An 18,063-nucleotide genomic window follows, 5' to 3' on the forward strand; every position below is an offset into this window, starting at 1 on the left:
AATGAAGGCTTCTCTGTTGAGGTCGATTCTCAGGAATGACCAGCTGACCAGCTTGTGGATGTGGTTGAAGTGTGGTGGTTCATTCCGTTTATGGTGTAAATTGATTGCACTCCAGATCGCTTCTCCATTGAAAGGTACACAGAGCCCCTACCAAGATAAAGGTGTGTGCGTATGTTCTATGTTGTTCTAAAGAAAGGAAAACAATCAAGACAAAAATGTTGTTGTTTTTACGAGCGTCGGTTGATATCTCGGGTTTGAATGAGATGTATGTATTATCAATGGATCGACCCAAGAATGCGAATACATTATTTCTTTCGAGGTTAATTCAGAAAACGGCGGTGGCCTGATGACAGATTGATCTAGAGTGAGAACAAGTTGAGAAGGGCATTCCGGGATAATAAGTGCTCTCAACGGATTCCACTGTGATCGTAAAACACACACGGAGCCTAGGAGATCGAGACTCGAAAGGGTCTTTGGCTGCTTTATCGTAGGAGAGATGAAAAGGCCTCGAGTTTTCCTCGGGAATGTCGGACCTCAGATGTTGTGGCTAATGTGAGAACATCCAGGAACATAACCGTTGATAGCAGATCGTAGGTACTCATCCATGGGCTTTTTGTGCCAAGATGGCACGGTTTAAGAAGCACTTTATGGGAGGGAGTAATTACCATGACGATGAATTGGGTTGATAGCAAGCAATAGCTAGCTGTATTGGTATGATGGAATGGAGGAATCTGGAGCACCCACAACACTTGAAAGCGTTCGACAGTGAATGGGTGAATCTTGAATGGATTGCAATGGAAGATGCTCGTAAATTGTCAATGAATTGACCAATTAACATTCCGTAAGAGATTTGAACTGAGTCATTGCATGCATCCATGGTCTGTCAGTTGGGTTCGATTCAATCATTGATAACGTTAGCTTTCTTTTATTGCAATATTAGCTAGCTTGATGGAAAGCGTAAAGATGGGGGAAAATGGTATTGTTTGTGAGTAAGCTTGATGGCATTAGTCACTGGAAGAAGAAAATTGCATTTTGAGGAAATGAAGGCGGTTTAAAACCGTCCCTCGATGTGTCATGGTGGAAAACTTTGAACTTCCTAGGAAGGTAACTAACCATCTAAAATGGAGGCTTCAGGTTGAATTTTCAGATCGTGCAACTCCAATACCTGGAAACGATTTTCTAATGGATCTAAAGGATTGACCTCAAAAAGGACCCGTCAAGTATTGCAAAAGGTCTTACAGTTTGAATAATTCATCTATTAGATGTAATAGTAGTTTACTATATTTCAGGCTTTACGAAAAAAATCAAAGCTTACTTTACGGCTAATATCAATTTGATTGGAAGAACAAAAATTAAATTTCATTTCTAATCCCGTGTGTTGAAGTTTGTTTCAATTAGTGTTACATTGTAGACATCAGAAATGACTATCACCGATCACGCTTTTTAGGTGATTCTGTAACCTATACAAGGAATGTAAATATATTGTAAAATATGAAATAAAATGAAGTTCTTCCTCATGAATGATTAAACACTTGGTTTACTAATTGGCATGTGCACATCTAAGTAGAGAGACCCTAAATCTAGGGCTAGTAGGAAATTTGTTTAAGAGAGGATTCAATAAGTATATTAGGTCAACGGAGAGATTACCTAGTCTGAGATCAGAATGCAGTAAATTGTATGATTTTGGACCAGTTCTTTATAGAAGTCGACTACAGGGTTTTAACTAGTTTTGACTGCCATAAGTGTGCGTCTTTGACTAACTAGCAAGTGACGCCTCTCCTGTCACTGTATATGATGTAGTTATTCCTGGATTCAAACAGACACCATGTATAGATTTGAATACGCAAAGTATCTGTTATGCCCTTTGATAATCTGTCAGGATGTATCTCAGGCTTTAAAATAATACGCTAAACAAACGAAACTGCGTCCCACACTTTCAATGAAGTGTATCGTAAAAAAATCAAATGATACAGAGGGGAAATGCAGTTTAATATGGATGGATAAAATGTCTATGGAAGCGGTTAGTAATATTTCTGCAACCTACTTTGCGCTTCCATATACTTTGATGTCAAAAGGGCTTTTTGCGAATTATCAGGAAAACTTCATACATTGCATATACTTTTGCAAGCGAGGGAACGCCAATTTCTTTTCGTAGATCTTACTTCTTTACATTTGCATCCATTCAATACTGCAAAAGCCTCTAGCTCATTGACAGCTTCACACAATACAATGAGACTTAAATCGCAGAAAGATGTGATATTTATCAGGGCATTAGTAACGAAATTACAAGTATCGAAATTACAATAATTCTTTCCTCTTCTCGAAAAAGGAACTGTTATTGCATTACATTTTAAAATTGTTTAGTTGTAACGACCCAAAATCTACAAGAATTACTCGTTACTCGTTCCTTTTTCAGCTTCCAGAATGGCCTTTAATTTTTCGTTTATCTCGTGACAGCTGAAGAACCTTAAAGCTCAACAGAAATTGCCGTTGTTACTAATTCCATCTAAAATATTTTGATCAAAGAAAGTCAGGGTTGAAAATTGTGTTTGCTCTTAACCGCTCTGAGGGTGTTATTGGTTTTGAATCTTGTTGCATTTGTTACTTTAGTGTTTAGATCATCTCATTCGAATTCCGTTGGACTCCTTGGTTTGAATATGATGCTTCAAATTTCCAATGCCTCCTCACTTCACTTCAGGGATGGACTTCTTACAGTGAAGCTTACCGACTTCACAATGTTTAATACTGTTTTCTATCATGAATTTTGCGACATTGTTTCAAACCTTCAACAATCATTATCCCATCCAGGGTCCCAATCTTGACTCTTCAAAGTATTATGATCCAATACATTTTGAACAATTATGCCAAGATTAAATGACAAGACTCATTATTGAAAACTGCTGACAAGAAATCTTCATATGCTACGCATTAGGCCTGCTTGAGTCAAAAAAAACTCAAGTGAGAACAATGGTCTGGATGGGGTAAACCATATAATATTGGTCATCTAAGATTTTCCTAAAAGTAATTGTAACGAGTAACGCCATTACATTTTTTTTCGAGTAATTGTTGTGTAACGAACTGTAACTGTAATTCGTTCCTTTTATTGAGGAATGACTAATGCTCTGATATTTATGCGTATCAAAATTCACCTCTTTCCGAGGAGCTATTCTGAAGATATCTTAAAATATATCGCATCAACTCACGGCCTTTTGTAGCCACATTCAGTGCTGCCAGATGAAATGGATCAATTACCAGTTTTATCACCAATTTTTGGGGCTTCAACGAAAAATAACCAAATATCAAAATGTAAACACCACATGAGCTATATGTTGTTATTTATAGGGCCGGCAAAAATTTGCACAGATATATGGTCTTTATATGGTCTTTATTGACAACAAATTTGCACAAAAAAATTGTAAATAACCCTACCAAAACATAGGCACCAACACGTTCTGGAGGTTGTGAGGGCTGCTTTTGACTGCCCCATCAAGCAACGCGTAGATGAAAAGGAAAATTATATCATGTAGTTGGAGTTGTTAAAAGGGTTGTGATACTCGCTGGTTCATGAAGGGAAGTGTATTTCCCAATCAACCACAAATCAATATATAGTCAAACGCCAACGCAGTCTTGTAATTAGCACATTTGCTACAATCATGATATCTTCCAGCATTGGGAATTGAACCTGCTATCCCTTTCGAGTAGATTTTGCCTTGTCCATTATACCCCCTAGAATGATCCGTATTTTGCACATCTTAATATCTTGTGAAAAAGATAAATGTCAGTTCATTAACTAAGACACAATAATGCCAGAGCGTAGAAATGTATTGCAAAACAATTTTGTTGAGAAAATTAAGTTTTGAAGTTTCAAAAAAGTAATGGTAAGTCAATTTTTCCAAAACTAACCATTCACCTCATGACCATTTACCCCAAAAATCATGAGAGCACGTCATGATGTGCCTGATTTTTAAAGGAGGGAGTTCATTACCCAAACAAAACTAAAATTTGAAGTAGAGTATCTTAAAAAATTTCAAAGATAAAAGAGCTATTTCAGATTGATGGATAACATCAGCAGGTGTTTTGTAATATGTTTGCAATCTATTTCATACTTGTGTGTACTTTTTTCAAAAATATTTCCTATTTTAGCCAACCATAGCCAACCAAAGTTGGACTTTTCGGATTTTTCAAAATCACCAGATTTCGAGGTTCTTTTTGCCGTAAATCACCAATCACCAGGTGATTGTAAAATCACCAGTTTGGTGATAAATCACCACATCTGGTAGCACTGGTGACAAACCAGGGCATCTTAAAAAAGGAAGAACAAGATCAAAACCCGGGTAACTGGCACACAAATATTAAGTGTGGCAAGATGAAGCTGTCAAAATTCCCGCTGTCTCCTTGACTTGATGCCATAATTTTGGTTATATTTGTTCAGTTGCTCCCCCCCAAAAAAATTGAATTATATTTGTGGATGGCAAATCTATCAAAAAATCAAGTCTTATTGATCTGTGTTACAGCCAGACTCAACGAAACCTTAAGATTCCCACAATTATATTCAAAGTTTTCATAAGTGAAGGGACAACACATGGCTGAACAAAAATGTAACAAAAGTGGGGCTCTTCTTGCCTTGTCCAATAATTTCAAAATGGTCGATGTACCAAGTTGTGCTCCTGAGAGCGTCACAAATCGAATCGGGGTTAAACAAAACGTATCACGGAACCTCTTATTGGCATGATGAAACCGGACATCGATAATCTGGTTGAGGTCGAACATGACTACGAGTAGAAGTTTGTATTTGAGTAGCCTCAAATATGAAAAACCTTGATTTTGTCAATTTTAACTGTTCAGGTTCCTTCTCTTACATCATTTGACCTTTTGAAAATAGTGTGCTTGTGGTAACTTGTTCCTTTTGAATAAAAGCTTCAGACAACGTTCTAAAAATCTGCCTATCTGAAAAAATTGTCTCCATAGATATCTATAATTATCTTGTTCGAAAAGTTTCAAGGTGAGAAACACGAAACCTCTCTTAAACCTGACTCAAGTGGATCACGGAACTTTATTAACTTTTCCTTTACACTCGCTTTACTTTCTCAACAACTATATGACACAAATAAGGATCTGGACAGGGTTCAATAAAGAGCTTGTGACCCGACGGAGAAATTCGGATGCTCCCATAGAGCTTGCTTTGCTTGAGTACAAATGACGCCAATTCGGTCCCAACCTGGAGCAAAGAAATCATTATCCAATGGAGTTTTCAATATTTTCCAGCAAATGCCAGATACCAACCTTGTAAGAAATGGTCGCGGTTAAAGGTTGGTTGGGATTGATAAGCGCCATATTCAACCCTTCCTCAGAGACCTTCTTGAGCACCAGAAATGCATTGGGATCATCTCTCCGTAAGGGAACTTTGAGCTTCATGGATTTGAGAGCTTGAAATTGCACATTGACCAATTGACAAGATTTCATCTTCTTGGATCGGGGACACATTTCGTCCTTGGAGGCGTTCAATAGCTTGGATTTCATGTCAAATTGGTACAAAGTGGGAAAGACCTCATGGACTTCATTGTCGTTGGTGGGCAGTTTCCCTCGGGCGGATGTGCACAATTCTGAGGGATGGGCGAGGCACAAGATTGAGATGATAACACTCACAAATCGCATGATGATGTCGAAGATGATGAACTGGATGGCTTCTGAATGAGCTCCTTTGGCCTGGATGAACTTTTGCCCGGAAGGAGTTTCTTTTTGGTAGAGTTAGATTTGGCTGGAAGCACTTTGACTATCATCTCACGGTCGCCGTTCGTTGAAAACCCAAGATTGAATGACCCGTTCAGAAATGAGCACAGCAGACGTTGGTCACAGAGCAAAGTGTTGATGGTCATTAAGAGCGCATTAGGGAATCAATCCGGGATTGACAGCTTATACCTCGTCTGGATCTCACCTCGTTGTTTGATTCATTGGCCAGAAATGTTGTCGCCTAATCCCTGAGGTATCGTGTCCATGATTCTCGGTGTGAGTAGATCTGTACCAAATGAATTTGCAGGTAGCTAGCTGCTCAAACAACCATTGGCATTGTTTCAAGAGAATCCCAAATCCGACTTAGTAAAGGATTTGAGACTCGGGGAGCTGCCTTGGTCCCAATGGGTAAATGTTGTCATCCATCCCGGCCCCTCTTCGACCCAATCTTCCTCTGGCGAATGAGTAGGAGATGAATGGAAACAAAGTTGTTGATGGCCAGACATTTGAGATTGGGAAGGGCTCCTCCGAGAATCTCATCAAGATCTTTCATCTGCCCACAAGTAGTCAAGAAGTGGTTGTTGTTGATGTCGTCGTCGTTGTGGTTGTTGTTGGCCAATGAATGAAGGAGGACAACAACTGTTTTTGACCATGCATTGCGAGAGAACCGACCAAAATTGGGAGACTTTAGGTCAGGTTATTCGCTTTTACTTTATCTCCCTCTTTCACGTTAGTGAGATCTTGGCTGATAAGCTTATGCATTGAGTCATTATTCTAATGATTAGATTAAGAGTCAATTAACCGTTGATAATGACGGCTGGATATCAGGACTTGTACTCAGGAAAGATTCGTGGAGGGCCGAAAGGTTGCATGAAGGAAAGGAAAGAAAGGTGGATGACGTAACATGGCCTTTGAAATTCCTCATAATCCTCCATCATCGTTAAGAAGCTCCTTTTTTGACTTAGATACCAAACTTTTAGTCGCAAGGAGATTGCAGAATATATTTAATAAGTTAAACACAAAGTAGACACATTCATATTTTCGATCAGGTAACTCTGGTATTTTCATTTTCGAGCCCAACGTTCATCTAATCCGAGGCCATTAAACACTGTTGTTTAGAAGACTTAGGCCCATTAGTTTCATAGTTTGTGCTCTGACCAAATCTGGATTCATGTTGGTGTTCTGTCGAGTGGATTGGACTGGCCTTTCTTTTCAAACCAAACGACGACGAGGTTACCACCGGAGTCAGGGTTTGAAACTGTCCCATTGAGCTGAAGATGTGAAAATCCAGGTTTGGTGATAGGAACACTTGTGTGCTCTTGCCTGGAACAGATCGACTCATACTGGAACGAGGCGTCAAAAGGCTCTGATTGGCCGGATTCTCAAGGACGTTCTGGACAAACTGGTTGGTTTCTTCTCTGAGTCTCTGCAGCTCCTTGTTGAGCTTGGTGTTCTTTTGAATCAGCTCTGCGGTCTTCATGGTGATGTCAAGCAATCCGGATCTTGATAATATGGAAGCGGTTCGCTCGTACCTGGCCTTCCTGGACTCATCAGGCTATCAAAAAATATCTGTTTTTTAGGGATATAGTCCAAGGCATGTCAGTAAATGATTCCTACCGGCGACTTTGGTTTTGAAGGGCTATCAATCGACCAATTGGGCGAGTCAGCCTCGGAATAAGATGATGTGGCCATTTGATCATTGGAACTGTTCGGATTTGGGTCCGGACTTTGAGTGTTTTCAGATTTGAAGAAATTCATCGGAGATGAATCGTTGACAGCCAGGTCCGGGATCATAAAGTCTTTGGAAGATATGTTGATGTTTGGTAACTCCATGTTAAGGAAATCTGGGTAATGAGTTTGTAAAATGGATACAAGCACTCTGAAACCCCCGAGAGATTGACCTTTCAAGTGGAGAATCCTGGCCTTCACTTCCTCAGTTTCACATGATTCACTCTTAAAGGAAAGCAAGTTGTTGACGATCAAATACTTGAAGTGACACCAAAAACAAAGGACTTCCGTCTTACCTTGAGAGCATCGATAATGAACTTGATGTCTTTGGCAATGTTTTCCCTCTCTTGAATGGCACCCGATGGTCTCTTCGAGATCGCTTCCCGTCCCACTTCGGAATGGCACACTTCATTGGAAACAAACTCGATGGGTTCAACTGTGGGCAATGGATGAGGGGACTCGATTTCCTCAAAGGGCAAATCGATAGAGTCTAAAAAGAACTCGTCCACGGAAGTAGCCACTCCAGAATCATCATCTGTAACAGAAGAATCACAGTGAGGACGACTGCATCCAACCATTCGAAATCAACACAATCAAGGACACAAACACACCTAGATTCGCTCTAAAGAAGAGATCCAGACTCGGCAAGGGCTTTACTTGAAATAAGTCATTAGTACTCCATCCTCTTACGTGAGCGGTTTCCTGCCGTATCTTTCACTACAGTGAAGCCCTTAACCTCGAAGGCTTCTCTCTGTGTGTAGAGAGAAGACAGACCTCTTCTTTCTCCATGCTCCACACTGAAGAAGCGTGTTCGTTATTAACACGGATATCCAGCCAGTTCTACTCGCTCTACTGGCTTGTCTGGCGGGCCTCTCTCTGGCTCTTACTATATCTAGCTTCTCCTAGTTCTCTTTCCCATCACATCGAACTGAACAAGTTCTTTAGTGACGTAATCTTCTCGATGGGAGATAATAAGTATACTTGGAATACTGTACAATTCGGAATATGGCCCCAACTAGGAAGTGCGACTGTCGGACACAGAATTTCTTATCGCTATTATTTATCCTTCGATTTAGCTCGTATATATGAACACGGATACATAAGGTCTACCTACGTCTCCAATTATATTCTGTCTCATACTAATTCAAACTAAGGGTGCTCAATTATGTGTATATTTGTTGGCAAAAACGATTCATTGACCAATTCAAATAACGGTACATCCTCTTAGATCATTAATAAAAGCCATTGATATTTAATTTCCTGTCGATGATAGTCACTTGTCTATCACGTTGGTAACGAATTTGGGAAGAAGCTTTTCCTTGGATAATTCATATTCTCAAATCGCTTAGTCTATTCGAGAAGAAAGGTTTTGAGGGTAATCACACAACGGTGGACAATTAATTAATCAAAACGGGGAAGGTAGCTTTGGCCCAATCCAACAGGTGTAAGTGCATAATAGGCGCAAGGCTATTTGCATTGAAATTTTCAACTCAATTCTTAAAATGCAGGCACCATATGGTAAAAAATGCAATCACACTAAATCCATTGTTGTTGGTGTTGTCAGTCTTTTTGCTCAAAAGATGTTTTTGGAAAGATACAAACTCTGCCACATTGTACGCATACAGTATATTACTTACTAGTGCTGGGGCAAGTCTGGACTCGGGTCCTTTACTGAATTTTGGAGGAATTGGCCGCACTCGGGTCTTTTAGCATGAACTCGAATCCGTACTTGTCCAAAAAAAATTTTCATGAAATTTCGCAAGACGAGTTTTTTTGCTTGGCCTAACTCCAGTAAAAGTCCTCTGCCGGACTCGAGTCTTTTGCAGGACTCGAGTCGGGCAAGAAGTCAAAAAATTAGAGGACTCGCCCCAACACTATTATTTACTATTTCCAAGATGAGAAAATAACGTATAACCTCCAACTTTAATGCGGTTGAAAGTCTACAGCATCTGTTGTCAATTTGAGAAAATGTAAAAAGACGAACCCGGTTCATTGAAATCAGAAAAAAGAGTTTCCCGACGTAAAGTTCAAAATTTAGAAGCAAATTCGCAAAATTTGAAACATCTTTGGAAAAACTCAAACCTTAAAATGTTTGCATTCTTTCGATAAAAGTACCTAAATATATGCTGTTACTAACTTTCAACTCATTCGCGTTATGGTCTGCGCTTAAAAAAATAAAATCGGTACTTTCATGTTACTGCTTTGCTAAAATTTGTCCATGTGCTAGCAATTCGTGGCAGACTAAATGTACAAAACGAATCATGGAAAGTTAAACCCGGATTAGAACTAACAGTAAGAGGTGGAATGATCACATGTTGAGGAAGTGGAAAGACCATTTATGTATATATCAAACAGGCTTGCTTTGTTCCACGATTGGGCTCAGTGACACTTAAAATGATGCTTGTGCCAATTTCTACATTGACAAAAGTGAAACACTCTAAAGCCGGATGTAACTTTTGATTGAGATGTTCAAGATTGAGGTAAAAATACAAAACCGAATGAACGGCGTTACTCCTCTTCGTGTAATTCAATAGATGCAAATGTTGACTCTGGTGTTTGTACGCCTCCTGAGTTGTGCGTTTCAAAAGCGAAAACAAATGGCGTTGTAGTTGTTAATCAATGAAAGCATGATAGTGATGTTGTTTTCGGTTTTTGTTGTTCGTTAAAGGCAGCTTTTTTCAGGGGGATCATTTGTGAAGGTAAATTCTTAGAGCATCCGTTAATCGAGCTTCCTTTCATCTGGCTTAATTTTTCATCTTTTGCAGACTTCCTTACTGCTACTGGGAATGGGATCCTCATCAGTTCAAGACGGAAAAGGTGTGATAATTTTACTTGATTTAACATCTTTTTCCGTCTTGAAGTGCTAGTTTGACATGCGGATATCTCAGTTCTTATTTCAAAATAATCCACATTTTAAGCAATACATTCAATGAGTTAATCTGGCCTTGTGTTTGCTCAAAAGATACAACACAACCTTAAATTACGCGTTTAATGTAAACTGGCGGAACTAAACCAAAAGAGGAAGGGAAAAGTAAAATAATAATGAAAAGTTATTGAAAGTAATGCATATGATACGATATCTGTGAAAAGTACTAACGAATAATATATTTTATCTGGGTTGTTTTTCAAGACTAGAAGTTTTATGAGCACTCTGTCAAACCAATCAATCTAATATGCGAGATGTTGCTTGTGAACATTGAAAGTTGTATACATTTGGCTTGTCGTAAAAGGATCATCTTTGTAGCACGCAGAGCCTTCTCCCTTACTGAAAGATGAAGATATTCAAAAGCCATACGTTTGAGGATAACTTGAGGCATATGTCGAGTTGTGTATCAGTTTTGGACAACTCGTTGCATTAGACATAAAAACTGATCAATTGAAGTAATCAGTACTTCTTTTGACCTCTTTTTCAGCAAATAAAAACCCTCTGAACCAAACCCAAACGATAAATTACGAACCATACGGAACCACGAAAATATGCACTTTGAACGGCTTTCCTGCCAAAATCGGCTTGTTTTAGCCGGAACAGCTCTGAGTACCATTTCAAACTTGATCAACAAGGTCTGGAAGTGTGTGGGTGACCTAGAGGAGGCTAAAACTCAAATCACATGGTGTTTTGGGAACATCACTTTGGACATGTCTCTTGAGGTTCCTAAACCAGATTTTGAGCCTCAATTGGGCCAAGTTTATACACTTGGCAAGGTCTTTTGATCATATTTAGTACTGGTTTTGAATTAAGCGAATGATTCTGGCGGGTTCAAAATTTTCGCTTCAGTCCAAAGTCTTGGATCTCATGATGTCCGTGGATGAATATTAATGTAATCGAAGAAAGTTTCTCTCTCATTAGGAATGGGAGATTTCCAGACACAGATGAAGGCCAAATAGAACATTAAATGGGTACTGTGCCTATTCAATAGTAGTACATTCCACTTTAACGCTAGAATAAGTCCACAATTACGAATAAGATAATAAGCATTAATAAGGCAATCATTAATCATTTGTCATTGTTATAGGCATTTAAGATGAGATTCTCACTAAACTCACATAGTCCATTCCATTTACAAAAAAAATCAAAATAAGGAAATTGATGGCCAAATAGGTAGAAAGCTAACATAAAAGTACAATATTTGGTTCCAATAGCCACACGATCAATGTTCAGCAAAGACAACACGAAAATAAGCAATACGTTCTGTAAATGCAGCCAAATCTGATTATATTATTAGTGGCAAAGACAACTGTTCTGATAATCAGACCAAAAATAAAATAAAAACGGTTTCGACTGTAACTCTCACCTTTGCGTTTGAATCACAACTTGATCCGGTTTTTAATGCCTTCAAGAGACCCCTGAATTTGATTTAAATCTAATTGTGCTTGCAGAATATCAAATTAGCTTTGGAAGAAACTAGAAGGTAACAATAATTCTCAGAATCTACTTCGGCACCAAGAATCACAATTATGATTACCAAATTCCACTATATAACCGAAAGCTTCTTTGCGCATACACAAGGTTTTTTTCTTTTCTCTATTTGGGCTGTTTTTCTAAGTACTCATAATATGTAATGGACGTAAATTAAATCAAACCAACAATTTGATCCCAAGGTCGATACAATCTGCACCAAAATCACGATTATTCATTTACCTTTTGCTACAAAGCTGCTGGTCATTTTGGCTGAATGCTGTGTTCTTTCCTAAGACAAAATTCACAAACACTCGGCAGACATGACAACAGCATGTGACATAAATTAAAGTCAGACGTCTTCTGTTCTCCACAAAAACAAAATCTACCTGGCCAAGGCAGGTCCCTAAGTCCAACCAAAGCGTTGTTCACCATGGACCAGCTGATGTATATACGTCATGTACGTTCATTTTCTAGATCCCACATGGCCAATGAGGATAGTTACTACTCTTCTCGTACATGCATGCTCCCATGATGCAGTGGATGCAGTCCATGCCCTATGAGTCTATGACTCAAGTGTGACCGAGAGCTCGGTCAAAATACTTCAAAATACTAGTTGGACATCGTGGTAAGGTCAAAGATCCGTCTTGAATGTACTTGAGAGGTCAAAACAATCGTAGTCAACAGAACAGCAAGGAAAGAGGGCAGGTTCAACATTCAAGTATTGTGAGCTTGCCTGTCATGGACTTGGTATGAAATTCAACAAGCAGCTTTCCTCTTTCAAAACAGTATTTGAAAGTAATGCTTATCAAGTTATCATTCTAAGACAAAATATTCGATTAGAGCGTTTGCTGAGAGAGTTACCTCACCAAATTAGCCATCAATTGACAAAAGAATTCAAGAAACTAATTTAGAAGCGGTCAATTGTACTCCTAAAGTGATAACTGATATCTGCTCTTGAAAAACTTGTTCAAAACTGAACATCAAGAGTACTGGATTTATAAAAGAGTTTATAAAAATTGTCGTCATCTTCAGTCTTCGGCGATCTTACACCTCTTATAATATTTGATGTTTATTTTTAAGAAAGATATCAGGATGTCAAAAATGTCTTTTGCTGTTCTGTTTTTGTTGATTCCCAAACTAGTAAAGATTAGAAATCATCCTTCCGTCAGACTTATGAGTTGCACATTTTCAGCCAAGCATTCAATTTAGTCTAGACAAATGGCATAAAATCAGAATATACAAGTTAAACCAGTCTTGTAATTCAACTCTGACGAGCGAAAACCTACTTTGGAGATTAAATGGGGTTATGATTCATTCAGCACGAGTTTCAATAACGTGATCGAACTGAAGTTCGGCGTGACATTGATGTTTAAATTATGCTTCAGGACAACACAAAAAGTTTAAATTCACAGCAACGGCCATTTTTCAAAGCCATCTTCAAAATCAAAGTACCTATACTTTTGATGAAATCACGTGAAAGTTAGCTTTCGTGTACAGGAAAAAAAGAGAAAGAAATTCCCCAACAAAAACGTTTATCACGAACCTCTGTGATCCTCTAACAGAAGGAAATCGGTTTGACTGCCCATGATGGTCCCGGCCAATCCAATCACCAGATTAGTTTTTTATAAGATTCGAACGTCTTTAATGTCCAATTGATGTCTTCCGTTCTTGAGCTGTTCACAACTGATTCACAAATGAGTTAGGCCTGATCGTGTTTTCGAGGCCTCCCTAGCCTGTGGGCCTTCGAGGATCCAAGCCAGAACGCTCTTTCTCCTGCCTACAGCCTTAGTCAGCGCTGGATCTCTGGATTTGCGGCCTCTCTTTATTTCTCTATATCGCTCTTAAGTTGGGAATCGATGCCACCCCATTCAGTGCAATGTTTTTCAGCCGACCAACTGCGTCTACGAGCCGTCAAGACCAGACCTTTGGTTCGTGATTTATTAAAACGATCGACGTTTTAGAGAAAACAAACGTTACGGGCACGTTGTGTGACTCATGCCTCGATCCAAATTTAATCTTTTAAGGAATCATCACCCTGACAGAGAGCGACCACAGATTTACTAGAGCTCTATGAGAGCGACACTAAGAAAATGTTTTGACTTCATGCTAATAGAGGGTGACTAGATTATTCGGCCAAGAAAGCATCCTTCACTCATGTAATCCTTCATCTAAAAATCATTGGCAGTAGGATCTCCATATTTGACTAAATAACAAGATAAATTGTCAGTAACTCTCTCTAAACATAAAGTGTAAGGTCGAAGTCCGTCATTAAAAACGTTAATGTTTTCTGAGAGTCACCTTTTTCTTCTCTCCCCCCATATCAGAGAGGAGAAGAAAGAGCAAAACATGAGGAGGAGAACGAGGAAAGCAACGTGACGTTTTCAAAACTTGCAGAGTTGCAATCAGAGCCTCCATGGCTTGCGCCTTCGCCTGAGTTTTGCGATCTTTGTCTCACGTTTGGGTGAAAAAGTGGGAGAAAAAGATCCTGGAAAAAATCGTGCTCTCAACGAAGGAACCAAAAATGCATTAAACCATCACAAAATTTTAACCATAAAATGTATTGGAACATTGACGGAGGAAAGGAGGATGCACAATAAAATTTTGAGAGATCACACATACATTTGAGACTTAATGGTTCTTTGTCAACGGATTGAATTAGAGTTCTAATTCTTTTATTCATGAAAGGAATTGCTCATGTAACATTGAATCTTATAAACTGTCACAGTCTTATTCTTGTTAACATGCTTAATTAAGTACTTTTTAACCGAAAACTTGTTTTTGGACTTAATTTTCCTACGTTAGAATTTTCTGTTATTACATCAGGCCTTTAAATAACTTAGAAAAGTATTTTGGACAAATAATGCACGTTGTATCTTGGTATTTTTAATATCGTTTTGAAAGGTACCCCAGTGACTTCCGGTCCCAAAATTTGTGCTGACACCATCTGACTGCTGCTACTTCAAGGAGCCAATTGATAAATTTGATCACAATGAATAGGGCTTGTTAAGTAAACGCGTTCGTGAACAACTGACGTTATTCTGTGGAGTGAAGTCAAAGACAACATGCCCAACCAAAACCCCACTGAGCATGCATTGACTTTTGACATTTGAAATGCTGCATTAAGGATATTGATAATAAAATATCAACATATCTTGGTAGCTTTTAGACAAGTATTAAATCTAAGTTAGAATTCAATATAAGGTTATTAAAATATTAAAGCTGTTCCTTATAGTTTTGCGTGTAAAAACCTGCGAAAAGATGTTCAAGTACTTCCCTCAAGACTTGATAAGGTATTTCCCCACTAAGACTTGAAATGTGAATCACCACCAGAAGAGATATCCAATTAGGTTGAATCCCAAAAAAAATAAAATCAGATGATATTTTTTTTTTAAATTTTTATTGCGACGAGCATGTCTCATTGGATATATGCGGTATATAAGGTACATGATAGTTAACACGAATAGTTTCACACATGGCGGTTTGCGGCCCATTCTGGGTTCAAGGGTTCAATGAAATACGCTTTTTGGCATGTAGAGTAAGACTGAGTGTCACAAATTTGAATGTTGAGTGTCTGTAAAAATAGAACAATTAAGCCCAAACCAGAATCTGACAATTTACAATTGCCACTTTCATGCAAGTTTCAAGCTAGAATCGTGTCATTTTGATTGGACGGTTTCACTTGTAAATCGTTTTTATTGGCGCTTTTTTACTTCATGGATCTGGAGGCACTGCCTCCAATGCTCGGTTTATGTGCTGAGACTCTGTCCACACGATCGTCTTCGAGAGATATATTCTCAGTAAAGGTCCATGTGACTTGTTGGGAACCACTTGACAGATTGTCAAGTTCAACACACGCCATGATTGAACTACCATCATATGGTGATCAAGAGGTATGGATGGGAATGTGTCAGATATTCAAGGATTTCAAGGCAATCTCCGATTTGAACCATGATACCTTGATTGCGCTATTCTCAGCCACTTCAGGCGTGGATTGCAGTTATAAGTTGGACAATCTGATGGAATGTTTATTGGAGGGGAAGGATTCGAAAACGGCTTCGGCTTTGATCCATGGAATCATTGATGCGGCTTTGCAATTGGACCAATTGTTCCCCTCTGGAACTCTGTCCCAATTAGATCATGCAGACGATCACATTTCGTACTCAAGAAGTCATGTGAGATGCCTTTTGGCTCACATGTTTTGGGGGACTTTGAAGCCTTTGTGGAACGAAAGTTTCGGATTGTATCGTACTTCAAGTGGGGAACCAATTCATCAAAAATTTCCAAGAACCTTCTTGGATTGGTACCAATCCAAAGATATGAGCGAGCAATCTAAAATATATATCCGAACGATACTGAACTATTTCCAAACTCCTATTGAAGACACCCACGCCATTGATTTTTACTTGAGACATCGCCGTTTGGAACCATTCGAATGGATGGATTCGAAGCAACACATATGTCCTGTTCAAGTCCGAACCCAGGGTAGAATTGGGGATTATGGGGCCAATTTTGAGGTTGATTTTGCCAATAAACAAGTTGGCTTTGGCCAAGGTGCTACACAGGAAGAGCTCATCCTAGGCACCAGTCCCGAATCTTGTGTAGTGGTACTGATTTCCAAACCCTTGGAGGACGATTTTATCATCGAAATCAAAGGATGTCAAATGTTCGGGGATTACACTGGGTTTGGTGCCTCGGCCAAGTTTTGTCCTCCTATGGAAGACAAGTCCAGAGATTGGAGTCAAAGAACCATTTTAGCCATGGATGCAGAATTCTATGACGGATTGCCAGGGGATAATCGCCTCCAACAATTAAAAGATGAAGCTTTGTTCCGAGAACTGAACAAAGCATATTGTGCGTTTTCGGCAGCCTCGGGATCCACGATTGAAACAGGTCCTTGGGGCTGTGGTGCATTTGGAGGTGATAGAGAGATTAAGCTGATTATTCAAGTTCTTGCGGCTTCAAGAGCGGATTGTCGAGAATTGGTGCTCTACACTTTCGGAAACGTGAATCTATCCGAAAAGCTGAATGAACTTTTAGACTGTATTCACAAGCGACAAATTGGTGTTGGAAAGGTCCTGGGAATGCTGTGTCATTCCAGGAATGATATTTATCCTAGCTTTGATATGCTCACGTGGAAACAACGAGAGGACAACGAATTGTTCCTTTGTGATTTATTACTGAAGCAAATGGACAAAATGCCAATAATGGTCTGATCGAAGCTATGTTTTCTATTGCAATGGTACTCTTGATGTCCTTGCCGTGCAAGATTAGGGCTGTTCACGTACAATTTCTATCACATTAGTTTGAGTTGTACCAAAACCCCTTTCCTTGTCAGATCATATTGTATTATAAGCTACTGGAAGAAAATTCAGTCGGAGATGGCTAGGCTTGACTCTTTTACGCAGATTTTACGGAAAGGCTTCAAAAAGAAAACACTGACTTTTTCGAACTGTTGCCAAGGAAAATATGGTGTACTGAAATAGAATCTTTAGCGAGGGATACAAACGAAACAAACTAAAAGCTGAAATTAAAACCCATAAAACAAAACTGGAACTGACAGTAATTAACAGCATTAGTAATACGTGGGAGTACACATCTATCCTTCTTTATTCCCCTTTTCTCCATTAATTGTCTTTTTCGAACTTTGAAAACCTCTTTTTCTCTTCTGAGGAGTGTACACTCCCCTTTTCTTGGAAAAAACTCCTTCTTTGCTGATAATTACGAATTGAAAATTAATCGTAATTGAACACCTTTTTTCCAATTTATTGAGTAACATCCCTGGCTAGAAGAAAGTTCCAGAGCCATAGTTGCCATGAAATATATCTCGGTTTTATCTTTGATTTCTGACTTTTGTATCTACACATAAACCATTGACAATTTCTCAACATTTTTTTCCAAAGTAATAACATCAGTGGCTTTCTTTTACCGTCATTAGAAGGGCTCGGAGAAGAAATGTTCAAATTTTAAAATAGTTTTAGATTTTGTGGAGGTTTTGGCCAGCCAAATATTTCTTGTGTGAAGAGGGGAGGGGGGCGGTGGGACTAGAATGGTACTCTTTCAAGTCAAATGATGTACCGAGTCTAAAAGCTCCCTGAAAGTTTGTTTTCTATGGTCCGGGTTCATTGAAATGTGGAACTCGACTTTGCCAGAAGTGAGTTGGAATTAAAGAAATGAAGCCCACCGTTGGAACTTCTCGTGCCGAATTG

At 39.0% G+C, this 18,063-nt stretch overlaps 4 protein-coding genes across 5 annotated transcripts in view; 2 read left to right on the forward strand and 2 right to left on the reverse strand.

Annotated features, from left to right (window-relative positions):
* Positions 1 to 5,034: 5,034 nt before the first annotated feature.
* On the reverse strand, positions 5,035 to 6,562 carry LOC131890540 (uncharacterized). The gene is made up of 2 exons (XM_059239902.1): positions 5,284 to 6,562; positions 5,035 to 5,218 (listed from the first exon to the last, which is right to left on the reverse strand). The coding sequence occupies exons 1-2, from the start codon at positions 5,653 to 5,655 to the stop codon at positions 5,069 to 5,071; spliced, it is 522 nt and encodes a 173-aa protein (XP_059095885.1). The 5' UTR covers positions 5,656 to 6,562; the 3' UTR covers positions 5,035 to 5,068.
* A 155-nt stretch (positions 6,563 to 6,717) lies between these two features.
* LOC131890539 (uncharacterized) lies at positions 6,718 to 13,861 on the reverse strand. Of its 2 annotated transcripts, none has more exons than XM_059239900.1 (4): positions 13,401 to 13,861; positions 7,755 to 7,993; positions 7,348 to 7,683; positions 6,718 to 7,285 (listed from the first exon to the last, which is right to left on the reverse strand). In XM_059239900.1, exons 1-4 carry the CDS (start codon positions 13,441 to 13,443, stop codon positions 6,818 to 6,820), a joined length of 1,086 nt encoding a protein of 361 aa, XP_059095883.1. In that variant the 5' UTR covers positions 13,444 to 13,861; the 3' UTR covers positions 6,718 to 6,817. The 2 variants fall into 2 exon arrangements, with proteins under 2 accessions (XP_059095883.1, XP_059095884.1); XM_059239901.1 differs by lacking the exon at positions 13,401 to 13,861 and adding an exon at positions 12,098 to 12,417.
* A 1,742-nt stretch (positions 13,862 to 15,603) lies between these two features.
* On the forward strand, positions 15,604 to 17,697 carry LOC131889900 (poly(ADP-ribose) glycohydrolase-like). The gene has a single exon (XM_059239122.1). It carries the CDS (start codon positions 15,715 to 15,717, stop codon positions 17,068 to 17,070), a length of 1,356 nt encoding a protein of 451 aa, XP_059095105.1. The 5' UTR covers positions 15,604 to 15,714; the 3' UTR covers positions 17,071 to 17,697.
* The window catches only part of LOC131889899 (thyroid receptor-interacting protein 11-like), an 11,043-nt gene continuing 8,608 nt past the window's right edge, over positions 15,629 to 18,063 (forward strand). Inside the window, exon 1 of the mRNA XM_059239121.1 lies at positions 15,629 to 15,747. The gene's annotated coding sequence lies outside the window, so the exon portion shown is untranslated. The remainder of the gene's footprint in view (positions 15,748 to 18,063) is intronic.

The sequence above is a fragment of the Tigriopus californicus genome, chromosome 11 (genome assembly GCF_007210705.1).
Source record: "Tigriopus californicus strain San Diego chromosome 11, Tcal_SD_v2.1, whole genome shotgun sequence".
Classification (NCBI taxonomy): Eukaryota; Metazoa; Arthropoda; class Copepoda; order Harpacticoida; family Harpacticidae; genus Tigriopus; species Tigriopus californicus.

Excerpts from the sequence above, each read along its gene's own strand:
- LOC131890539 (XM_059239900.1), bottom strand. The coding sequence starts at position 13,443 with ATGGGCAGTCAAACCGATTTCCTTCTGTTAGAGGATCACAGAG. Across the intron at positions 7,684-7,754 it reads TCATTATCGATGCTCTCAAG|AGTGAATCATGTGAAACTGA; the intron begins GTAAGACGGAAG and ends CTTTCCTTTAAG. Across the intron at positions 7,286-7,347 it reads CTTCAAAACCAAAGTCGCCG|CCTGATGAGTCCAGGAAGGC; the intron begins GTAGGAATCATT and ends ATTTTTTGATAG.
- LOC131890540 (XM_059239902.1), bottom strand. The coding sequence starts at position 5,655 with ATGCGATTTGTGAGTGTTATCATCTCAATCTTGTGCCTCGCCCATCCC. Across the intron at positions 5,219-5,283 it reads CCGCGACCATTTCTTACAAG|GTTGGGACCGAATTGGCGTC; the intron begins GTTGGTATCTGG and ends TCTTTGCTCCAG.
- LOC131889900 (XM_059239122.1), top strand. The coding sequence starts at position 15,715 with ATGATTGAACTACCATCATATGGTGATCAAGAGGTATGGATGGGAATG.